General features: G+C 33.3%; 1 protein-coding gene across 2 annotated transcripts in view; it reads left to right on the top strand.

Annotated features, from left to right (window-relative positions):
- The window catches only part of BTAF1 (B-TFIID TATA-box binding protein associated factor 1), a 145,727-nt gene that overhangs the window by 57,039 nt on the left and 76,397 nt on the right, over positions 1-12,291 (top strand). For both annotated transcript variants that reach the window (XM_077125429.1, XM_077125430.1), the window contains 6 exons: positions 1,138-1,227; positions 1,905-2,000; positions 2,099-2,275; positions 4,391-4,531; positions 5,309-5,433; positions 8,052-8,172. In XM_077125429.1, coding sequence (XP_076981544.1) covers positions 1,138-1,227; positions 1,905-2,000; positions 2,099-2,275; positions 4,391-4,531; positions 5,309-5,433; positions 8,052-8,172 — 750 coding nt within the window. The remainder of the gene's footprint in view (positions 1-1,137; positions 1,228-1,904; positions 2,001-2,098; positions 2,276-4,390; positions 4,532-5,308; positions 5,434-8,051; positions 8,173-12,291) is intronic.

Raw genomic sequence — 12,291 nt, 5'->3', positions numbered from 1 at the left:
ATAGCTGTTTTCTTAACATGATTTAAAAATAAATTTGAAACTTGCGAAATTAATATATGTAGTTCTCCTTACATAGAAGAAAACAGTGTCCAGAATAATCTAGTTTGGCAGTCTCTGTTCTTGTGTCCCTTTCAGGTCACTTCATATCATTGGCCTTTTTAATAAAAAACTTTAGACTGACTTTGACCTTTTTAAAAAATCCTTTTTGTAATATTTTTAAGTGAATTGATCATTTCTTTTCGTTCTTTTCAGTATAATTTAAAGCCTCTTGGTTTGCATATCTTTCCCATATAATAAAAATTGCTTTCCTTTCCTTTGGAAGTAGCCGTTTTGATTACTCAAGAGCAGTAATTTCCAAACTAGCATTTTAGCCTTAGAAATATATCTGCAAAGAAAATCTTGAGCACATCTCAGTATGTAAAGGAGATGAAAGCAAAGCGCCTCTGGTCAGAGTTGGGGATTGGTGTCTAAAGCTATTCTATCTCTCTTTTGTTGGCCCTTGGTTAAGTGAAAAAAAAAAAGGATTTAGAATACCTTTTAGCACCCTTTCTGCTACTTGATATACTTCTATTTAAAGTTATTCAAGTTTTAACTCATATGAGGTCTTGAATAAGTGGGTATAGTGTCAGTGGCTTGTTTTCATCCCTTCCAGATGACACTGCAATAATATCTTCACCTTGTCTAAGGAACACAATTTATCCTAGGGCTGGGATGCATAAGTCATAAGACATATTGTTAGAATTGCCTTCTTTTACTACTTACAACTGAGAGCTTTGGAGCTTAACTCTGATGCATATATTTAAAAAATAATTGGGTCATTATTAACAATATATGATATTTGCTTCTGCACCCTTACTGTAGATAATGCTGATGTAAGTTGAGAGTATAGGAGTGATAGCCATGTGGACTTATATCTCAGAAGGATTTTAGAAGAGCTGTTTTCGTAGCATGATTTAAAAATAAATTTAAAACTTACAAAATTAATATACATAGTTCTCCTTGGATAGAAAAAAAATACTGTAAAGGACCACTTTGTTTATTCTAATCTATTTTCTTCAGCATGAAAAAATATTGAAGAGCAGTTCGACTCAGTTTCTTAGGCATTTAGCCTCTGACATTAAGTTTTTGTACTTATAGGTTCGACATGGTGCAGGCACTGGACTTAGAGAAATCCTTAAAGCTCATGGGAAAAGTGGTGGTAAAATGGGAGACAGCACTTTAGAAGAGGTAAGCATATTAAAGCAATAGTAGTTGGCCTCTTTTTCTAAGATAAGGAAGTAAAGGAAGTATGTGCTATAAAGTAGAAATGAGAGGCACATGAATAGGAAGAGAGAGGGAAAGGTGAAATGAGGGGAAAAAATAAGGATAAGAAATCTTTTTATAGACAGAGGAAGAATGTGATTAATGGAAAAGAAATGTTCAGAAACATTGAGTGGGAATAGATGTAGAAGGAAGAGTGTTTGAGCAGGATATAATGGACTGATAGAGTGAAATGAATAAGAAGATAATTGAGAGGTCAGTTAAGAGTATGACTGGTGTGGTATAAGAAGTCACTAGTGACTAGAGCAGAAGGTAGATAAGCAATAGACATAGTTGATATTACAGCAGCTTTAAGTAGTTTCTTAATTTCACTTTATGTACAAGAAACATAACAGAATCCATGAATTTTAAGAATTTTGATACAGTTTATCTGAATCAAATTAATCATTAAAGAGGCTGTGGCTAATATTAAAGATATTAATTGGGACTATTCTATTTTTTTATTTTGATTCCTAATAGCTAAAATAATCTGTCCCTAATACTTTATTTCTTATTTTGAACCTAAGGTTCCCTCCCCCCATTCTCCATCCCCTAGTACAAAGCATGATTTATGTCTATTATTAAAAATGATTATATTTCAATAGATGATTCAGCAGCATCAGGAGTGGTTGGAAGACTTGGTTATTAGACTCCTTTGTGTTTTTGCATTAGATAGATTTGGAGACTTTGTTTCTGATGAAGTAAGTATCACCTGAGGGAGGCTTTGCCCATTCGAATTTCAAATTCTGCAAAATAAATTTGTTTGCAAATGTGAGTTTTCTTTCCTTCTCATCTGTAGGTTGTGGCGCCAGTTCGTGAAACTTGTGCTCAAACATTAGGTGTGGTGTTAAAACACATGAATGAAACAGGAGTTCATAAGACTGTGGATGTGCTACTTAAATTACTCACCCAAGAACAATGGGAAGTTAGACATGGTGGTCTGCTGGGAATAAAATATGCTTTGGCAGTTCGTCAGGTAAATCTTTCAGTTTTTGATGCATGTGTTGAAAGGGTTTCCTCCCCTCTTAGTTTATTTTCATTAATTTCATCTATATAAAATGGCCCTAGATTCTTAGTGAAACAGAGAGCCAATCTTTCAAGATTTGGCTTCTTAAGGTATTATCACAGAGATAGGTGGTGCTAGTAAGTACAAATCAAAAGATGATTAGTTACCTCACTAGCTCTTTAAGGTCAAGGATTATTTTCCCCCTTTAATTCATTGCTACAATTAGTCCAGTGCTTCTCATGACTTGGCTTAACTTTTAATTCTTTTAATATTGAATATTCTGAGGGCTCTAAGGCGCTGTACTGAGTGATGCAGATGTATATATACACAACTAAAATAGACATAAAACCTACTTCAGGAAACTTTTTAGAGTAAGTGTAAGAGCAAGCAGCTGATATGGCCATGTACTTTTCACATAACTGTCAACGTTTTCTTAATTGATGCTTTATAGTAAGTCTTCTATGAAAAAAATTACAGGTAGTTTTAACATTTTCTTATAAGGAAACAGGTTCTGAAAAGTTAGATGCCTTGTTCAAGGTCACAAAATTTGATAGTGGTAGCACCAGAACTTGTAAACTGGATGGCATGTCTTTCTAGTTCAGTGTCTTTTGTATTGTTATATTTCATCTAGGATGCAAATACAACATAGTTACATAGTCTCCTACTTAGCATTTATGCTCTTGTAGTAGGTTATTGAAAACTCTGATATGCTGTTTCTCATGTTATGGCTAAGAGTTAGGTTCTTAGATTGGTCCATAAAAGTATTTCATTTATAACGTATCTGAAGTGTTATTAAACTCATGGTGTAGCTACATGTTTAACATGGGTTTTGTGGGGAAATTGGTTCAGAATTCCAATGTGAGATGCCAGTAGAACTTCTCTTTTGTCTCTATTTACCCACCTTGGATCTAGGTTCAGAATTAGGGGCTTTCGGTGTCCTAAGTAGTTGCCTTAAGCTGGAGATAATGGTGCCAGTAGTGTGTTTGCCTGTGTGTGTGTGTTGTGTGTGTCTGTGTCGAGGAGAAAGGAGAGGTATGGAAGTAGAGGGGAGGTTATGATTGAAGAGCTAGGGAGAGACTAGGACCTTTTACCGGTTAACTCCCCTAAATACTTCGCAGATTTGGCCAGCACTCTGTCAGGGCCACAGAGATAAGCTTACCCATTTTGCTTTCCATTATGATTACTTAATGCTTTGAAGCAGATTTTCTTCTCTTCCTATGACAGAATGTCTTCTGTCTTCTCTATGATAGAATGAAATCTCCCATTCTGTTCCTAAAGATATGCTCACAGGCCTTTTGAAAATTTTTAAGGTTTTCTTTTCTTTTTTAACTGTAGCAGTAAAATGTTCCCTTCTGATTCTACTCCTAGGTCCAAGCTTTCTCTCTACCTCTTTCCATCCCTGCTTCCTTCCGTGATTCTCCTGACCCTTTTAGTCCCTTCACCTCTTGGCTAAACCTCTTCCCACATAAATACAGCCACCTTTTCTCTGTCTCCTACTCTGTAGCTTCTGTAGAAAATAACAGAAATACCTGCAAGTGGAAAATAACTTACGGTTTTTGAAAAGCTGTATCTATTTCATAGCAAGACCAGCTCTCGGCAAGGTTCCTAGTATATGATCACAGGAGTAGCCTTTGTTGCCTGGCTCTATTGGAGTGAATGCAGAAAAAGTAGATTGGAATAATAAGAAGTAGGGAGGGATGGCTTTTCCTTCTTTCTTTTATCCCTTTTCGTTTTCTGTGGTGTTGAATAAGAATGAAAAATCGAAGCTAAGGTTCTAGCACAGGGTTATGTATATGTGTGTGTTCACACGAACACTTCTAGTTGCTTTTCATAGGCTTAGAAAACATGTTTTAATGTTTTAAGTAACATTCAGTAATAAAGTACATGATGCTACCGTGGTCTTTTTCAAATAAGGTTAGTTATGTAGGCTTCTATTGATGTTATTTTTCTTTTTCTGTTTATGTGATCCAATTTTAATAAATAAAAATATTGGAATTTGTTTTGATATGGCATTTTTAATAAGAATGTTTGAGCACAGAAATTGTACTCTGCGAAAGTAATCAATTTTGATGCACTGTTTTACAGGATGTAATTAATACTTTATTGCCTAAAGTTTTAACTAGAATAATTGAAGGACTCCAAGACCTTGATGATGATGTCAGAGCTGTTGCTGCAGCATCATTAGTACCTGTGGTAGAAAGCCTTGTTTGTCTTCAAACACAAAAGGTAAACTAAGTATTTTTGCATTTTCTTCTTATAAAGCTTGTTTACATTTGGGGTGTAGAGTATTAGGAAAAACATCAAGTTCTTTTTTTCTCTTTGATTTTCAGTTTTCTTATTGCAGACATTATAGATATATTATTCTTGGGGAAGAGTGAATCATGTCTGAACTAATGTATTTCCCCTTCAATACATAAGGAACTTCCTTGAGAAGAAAGTAGTTATTTTTTTTTATTTTACTCTTGGTTTTTAGACACGGGTTTTTGTTTGATTTTGTGTTTTGATTTTTGGTTTTTTAATTTCAAGTGCCTCTTTTAAGGTCTAGCTGACTTTCCTTTATATTATCAAAAACAAAATACATATATTTGGAAATGCAGCAAGCCATATTTTAAAAGCTCAAAAACTAAATTTGCCTCTTCATAATTTTTAGTACAATTTTAAATGCATTAAAATTGCTTTACATAGAAGGGAATAAAAAAAGCCAAGTTTTTACATAAAAAGAGTATTGTTTATTTTGTTTTTTAATTCTCCTGCCCACTATGAGCCTGGTTAGGAAAGGAAGGGTCAAAATAGAGTTGAATGGCCCTAAAAAGAAGGATAGAGAATTGTTAAAGGCAAATGCTATCTCTTTCTTAACTTTATGCGAAACAGGCACTGTCCAAGGTCATACGGATTGTACATTTTGTTGAACCAGTAGGGACTCTTAAGATATAATTTGGAAGGGTTGTGAATATTTTGAATTTGTAAAATTGATAACTGTTTTCTTAATAACTGATCTTATAGGTACCCTTCATTATAAATACATTATGGGATGCTCTTCTGGAACTCGATGATTTGACAGCTTCAACAAATAGTATTATGACTCTTCTTTCCTCCTTGTTAACTTATCCTCAGGTCCAACAATGCAGGTAGTTATTTCTAATTAGTGGAATAAAGAAAAATGTCTTCACATACGTTTCCAGATAATTAAGCCTAAAAACATAATATACTACCATCTTTAAGAACAAGACTGTAAAATACTGTACTGACAAATGCTACTGTTTTCAGCAGGCCTCTTTTTTTCTGTAATCTAGCCACCAGCACATTTGGGGCAGGAGTTTGAAAAGATTGTGTTCTTTACCATTAGGCTGCTTTACCATTTCAAAGTTCCTATGAAAGTCTTCATCTTCTTCATCTTATAATAGTTTACTTTAGAAGCATTATCATATATTATTTCCAGTTCTAGCCCCAGAATATAGAATTTTAGCATATTTAATAACATTTTGTTAATAGCATATCTTATAATTGTCCATAAGGTTTAGATTTTCTAAACCTTGCCCCTCTGGGAGCATTTTCTATGTAATGTTTATTTCTCAATTCTTACTCTTGATTTCAATAATTATTCATTAGAAAGGGAATACATAACGATGTGTTATATGTCTAAAGGCAGAGTTCTGAAGAAGCTAAAATCATACCAAAAATTTAAAGTGCAACTTATTTTCCTATCTGAATATTTGACATGAAACTTAGGAAATTCATACATTCCCTACCTTTTAGAGTGGCTTCTGAATATTGTTGTTTCTGTTAATAGTATCCTTGGAGATATGGAAGAAAAATTCTTTCTTAAATGCTACTTTTAAAAATTTCAAAAAAAGAGCGGTGTGACAGTGGCTCCGTGGCAGAATTCTCGCCTGCCTTGCTGGAGACCTGGGTTCGATTCTTGGTGCCTGCCCATGCGAACAAAAAAAAATTTCCAGATGAGAAAATTAATTATTATTCTTATCCTGGGGGGGGAGGGAATGTTAAAGGAATGCTCATATGATTATAAATATAAATGATTTCTGGTTCTGTGAATGAGTATTTTCAATTAAAATTATAAATGTATGAAAAACATGTAGAGAGTAGTTCGAATAATATTGACCAATAGTACTTTAACACTAAATTTAGGCTAGAAAGAGGTGGTCCACAAATTGGTTCATAAAATTCAATGTCTGAAATGTAGAAGAGAAAATTGAAATAGTGGTGCATGTATAGGTTTTTCTAATTTCAGATATGTCTGTTAGTAATGAAAGCTGCAGGGATTAAATGAGTTAATGAATGAGAAAGCTGCTCTCAAACTGCAAAATGTAGGACATTTAAATTGTCTTAAATCAGAGGTTGGCAAACTCTTTCTGTAAAAGTCCAGGTAACAAATATTTTTGGCTTTGTGTGCATATGATCTCTGTCAGAACTACTCAGCTAGCTCTGTTGTTGGAGCACAAAGTCAGCCATGGTCAATATATAGAGAAATGAACATGACTTGTGTCCTAGTAAAACTTGACAAAAGCAGGGGTGGTCTGGGTTTTGCCTGTGGGCCATAGCTTACCCTAAATAAAGGACATAACCTTATTTTTTAAAATCTTCAAGTAGATGGTGTCAGGAAAACTAGATGATAAAGAAAAAAGAAAGAATGTAGCGAAAATTTTAATTCAATGTGGAATAACATAACTTTGACCAATTTTTGCCCAAAATTGCCTTGTTAGAAAATTTGCTTCTTACACTGTGTTATGTGGCAAACCCTTTCCAGCTTATGTAAGAAGAGATATAGCATGCCATTTAGAGCATGAACATTTACATTATTAACAAAAATTTGTTATAATACTTTTATGTATTTTGAGTCTGCGTTATGTCTGTGTGTGCATGTGTCTAAATTAGAATTTTGTAAGTGAATTTACTAAATGTGTAAATAAGTGATAAGAAATAGTGTTCATGTAAACCTGAAGTAATGAAAAGAATGTTAAAAGATAGGCCTCCCTAAGAGGAATCACCAAAGAAGAATAGAGAGTTATACTGTCATATTCTTTTTTGCCCATGCTGTTTTCTTCAGAGGTGTATACTTCAAATACTAGTTAGGAATCATTTTCTAATTTCAGGTAACTTTTGTACATGACTCATGGATGTGATAAGAATCCTATGATCCAAGTTAGCCTAAACTTGGGTTTGCTTGCATCCCCATTTATAATCTGATCTGAGAAAAGGAATAAATTTGAGTTTCCTAACTTGATAATGCTAAATCAGGGATAACAAGTTTGAGAACTACCACTGTACCTACCACCTCTTGCAAATTTGATTGATATGTGGTAGATATGGCCCCAAAGGGAATGGAAATTATGTGCATCTAGTGATTATCCATTGGGGATTAGCAGTCCTGATTGTGTAGGCTATTGATTAACTAGGATCTATATCCCGTTTTTCCTGCATAAGAACAGGTTGGGAATAAAGGCAGTTATTTTAGAAAGTTCTAACTTGAAAATAATTCATGGCTTTCATGCCACAGGTGAGCCTAATGTTGATATTTCTACCCTTTTTTATAGCCGTGTTTGCTCTGGCTATTGATGCTAGTTTTGAATGAATGTTCATATGAAAATTTATTATCTTTTTTACTTTATTTGTCAAAAATATACTTGATGTTAACATCACTAGGTCCACATGGAAATTATGTTTACTTAATGTATCAACAGAGTTTCGACTGAGAATGAGTAAGATTAATTTATATCTTCTTTATTAGCATTCAGCAATCACTCACAGTTTTAGTTCCACGTGTCTGGCCTTTTTTGCATCACACTATATCATCAGTTCGAAGAGCAGCACTGGAAACTCTGTTTACGTTATTATCAACACAGGACCAGGTAAGAATTAACAACTATATATACCAGCCTTGAAAATTTTATAAAATAAAACAACCACTGGCTTACCCTTACTACATATCCGTAAATCAGGAGAGTGTTGGTCCTAATAGAAATTACCATGTAGATGCATACAAAGATAATCATCATGATGGCAGAAGTATTTTAATGTTTTGTTTTGGGTTACATTTCTAGCACTTAGAATTGTGGTTAATACATAGGAGATCCTCAGCAAATATTTGTTGAATGAATGATTGATTAAATACATCCTTACTTTGGGGACATTAGTCTTTACCTCCTCTATTGTAGTTCTCAGGCACTTACCTCATTTAAAGGGTTACCAAACTTGAAAGCATGTATTTTCAAGAATCATAAGGGGGTCCCAGTGAGCTGCTTACTGAAATCATTCAGGTAATATCAGTGTGTGAATGGAGTTAAACAAATTTCTTAGTATTGGAGAAGTATCAGTAAGGGATCCATTCTTCTAGAACGTTGTTAATATACAAGTACTACATTTTGGGCCAATCATCTTTATTTAAAAAGTGGTTAATTTTATTTTCTTAGAGAATAGATTATAGCATGTATAAATGTCTCTGTTGTGTTCACTAACCATGCTTTTCAGTGTGAATTAGGAATATTCTGTGTAGACTTGCTTTAATCTACAGCATGATACTGCATTGAACTGTGAATCAATGTCTGTAAGTTTTGTTTTGAATCATCCCTTTGATTTTGTCTAATCAGAATCTTCCCTGAGGAAAAACCATCAGGTCTGTTTTGTAATTCTCAGTTGATCAGGCATGGGCTAAGTTGACAAAATTTGCATGGGTGATTCTGAGTTTTCATTCTATTTTCCCTTTAGTTTTGTGATCTTGCCTAAATGTGTTTTTGATGTATTTTTAAGTTTGCTTCAAGAGAACATCATGAAGTTATCAAATTTCTTCTGTTCTTTTAAGCCTTCTTTTCCTTTTAAGATAGTTGAATCCCTTGCAAGCCCTTTTAATTTTACTTTGGTGGCCTTTTATTATTTATATATAATATCAACTTTATTTGACATTTTTAGGAAATAAGATATACTATATAAATAAATTTTTCAAGTAATTGAAACATGCTTTGCTCGTAGCACAGCAGTTACCTATTAAAATGATTGGTATATCAGATTATCATTTTAAATTACATTGAGCCTAAATTAACATTTTTTGGTGAATCAGTCATCAGTGTTATTTGTGGTCACTTGTTTTTATATTGTGATTTTATAATGATTTATAATTATGAATTAATTATAAATCATACTAATTTATAATCAGTTTTGGACCGATTGTATAATGGTATACTGTGGGAATGTTGATTGATGAGAGTTGCTATTCTCAGTGGCTTCACTGTTCTTTTTCTATTGCTTTTTCCTAGTTTTTTCTTCCCTCAACTGTGAATTGTGATTCTTCACCTTTGGTAGTCTTAGCTTAGCATTTGGTACCCCCTCCTCTTGTGTTAAACTTTTATACAGTTTCAATAAGATTGCAAGATGGTTCCAAATCTCTATGATTAATATTTTTTTATTCAAGTTACATAGTTGTGAAGACATCTTTTTCTGTTTTCTGGAATTCATGTCCAGGAATTCTTTGACTTTTGAATTTGCCTTTGCTGACTTGTTAATGAAAGCCTTGGCCAAGTATATATAAATAATTGATGATGGTTACCCATTATCATTTCTTGTACTAGAACTCTATTCACTTTGTGTATAATTTCTGGTGTATCAGCCACTACTTACTCACAGGCCCTCAGTATTTTGCTAAATAAATTCATGTAACGTTCTGTGCTGGGTGTTCAGGGAAATGTAAAAAAGACTGCATGGTTCTTAACTTGGTAAAGTTTATAATGTGCATATGATAAACCATTTACCTGATAAGATTGATAAATACAGTTAAATAGTGTAACACCAGAATATGAGATATGTCAGGAAGCAGAATTGAAGGGTAGACTGAGTGCTGAAAGATTGGGAGGATTAGGATCGTAAGGTTAAAAGAAAACTAATCTTTCCTAATCTCTCTCTATTTAATATCTAGTATCTTCTGTGTTTCTACTCAATTTTTTAGTAATATGTCAGTTCAGATTAAGAAAGTGTACAGAATATGTTTGGGGACAAAAGAGCTTTTCCAGTGGTACTCCTTTTAGACTTCTTAAATTTGTTTTCCTTCTAGTTATTCTGGTATATTCATGATCCTTTGATTTTTGGATCTTATTTCTTATTTTATCTCCTATAGTCTACTCTTTTTGTTGATTACCTAAGCCTCTAATTTCCTTCTCTCTTCCCTTTTAACTTTTTTAGTAGCATCATTAATGAAATGTCCCATGGTTTCTAGCTACTCTTTGTCTTCAGGGTGTCTCTTTACTGAAAGTAACACTGTCAGTGTAACTACCCACCTTCAAAACAGATTATGCTTTTGGGCCTCACATGTAACCTTTCTTAGTTTTGTTTGTTTTCTCATTGTATTTTTTTTCAAATAGTAATACAAAGTCCAATTTTTTGGAAAGCTTTTCTTTACACCTCCACCTATATCCTTTTTTGTAGAAAAAATAATTTGGGGAAAAATTTTTAACGGGAGAAAAGAACAAGGAATTATAAAACGACATTTATGTTTCCACCATCCTTAATTGGCATTTGTAATTTCGTCCTAATTGCCTTGTGTTTTTATAATAGATTTGTTTTAAACTTGTAATCCTCTTAGAATATCATTTGTTTTCTAATCCACTCACTCTTCCTTCTATATATTTATCTTTTTTAAAGTTTGGAATAAGGTTTAATATCTTAAATTTCTACACAGTCATAATATTTCTGAAAGGGCAGAATCTGAGTTAAGTCTCAGGACAATTTTGGGAACCCTAGCCTCAGTTACTCTCAAAATGATAAAATTTGATTGTTGCCTCTTACATTTAAATTAAATTCCTGTCTTTCTTGGTCTTTTTATTATCTGGCCTTGTCAACCTTTTCCTCCACCATTTAAAGTTATTATTACGCAGGAAAAACTTGTTTATTTAATGTTCATTATTAATCTTGTGATCTCAGCAACATTATTAGCTCTCTGAGGAGTAATCAGAATAAACAGTATCTGATGCTTTTATCTTTTATACTCCTTTCCACCACAGTTCTTGATGGTTACTTATTGATTGATTCATAGCTGTGTACAAACCCTCTCTTGTATCCGTGTCCACAATTTTGAAATCCAAAGCTTTTCTGTAAATTGTGTCAACTTATAAAACTAATTATTTGGTGGCAAAACCTGACCAGTCTAAAAAGAAGCTGTTTGTATTCTCTACCCTACATAACTTACCTGTTACATACATTTTGATGCAGTAATATTAATATATTTTGTTCAGGTGCTTCTTCAGAACCTGCTGGGTATATTATATAACATTTTTCTAAAATTTGAAAAATCCTGAATTCTGGGACATATCTGGCCCCAGAGAATTTGGATGAGAGATGATTGGCCTGTGGTGATAATAAAATCTACCCTCATTTTAACTTGCTTTCCTGTCCCTCTGCCCTACGTCCTTGTTTTTTTATCCCTCCCTAGCATTGCTAACTAGTCAGCGTTCTCTTATGGAAACAATCTTAATGTAAAGAGCAGTCTGCTAGAGCTCTTATCACTATTGTTACCTCTTCAATGATGTAATGAAAAGCTCCCTTTACTAAACAGTGGATCTGGATTTTAACTTTTGCTCTACTATTTATTAACTATGACCTTTGTCAAGTTTACTTAATACCCAGCTGGCCTTTCTCAGAGTTATGTGGTTCAAATAAGATAATATATGTGAAAGTGCTTCAAAAATGTTAATGCTACACAAGTATAATTAACAATATAGGTAGTAAGAACAATAATTAGCACTTTCATTTTGAGAATTCTTTCCTAACAGTTTGAACATCTTATTCATATTTTGGGTTTTAGGAATGATATTTAATTGTAATAATAATAATCTGAGCTGTTATTGAGAGCTTACTTTATGCTTGCGACTCTGCCATATACTTTTTGTGAGATGGCTACAGTCATTCCTATTTTGCAGATGAGAGAATTAATGCTCAAATATTAAGAAACCTTCCCAAGTTTACATAACTATATAACTCAGTCA

Source organism: Tamandua tetradactyla, chromosome 13 (assembly GCF_023851605.1).
Source record: "Tamandua tetradactyla isolate mTamTet1 chromosome 13, mTamTet1.pri, whole genome shotgun sequence".
Taxonomy (NCBI): domain Eukaryota; kingdom Metazoa; phylum Chordata; class Mammalia; order Pilosa; family Myrmecophagidae; genus Tamandua; species Tamandua tetradactyla.
This window is presented reverse-complemented; position numbering and strand designations above follow the sequence as displayed.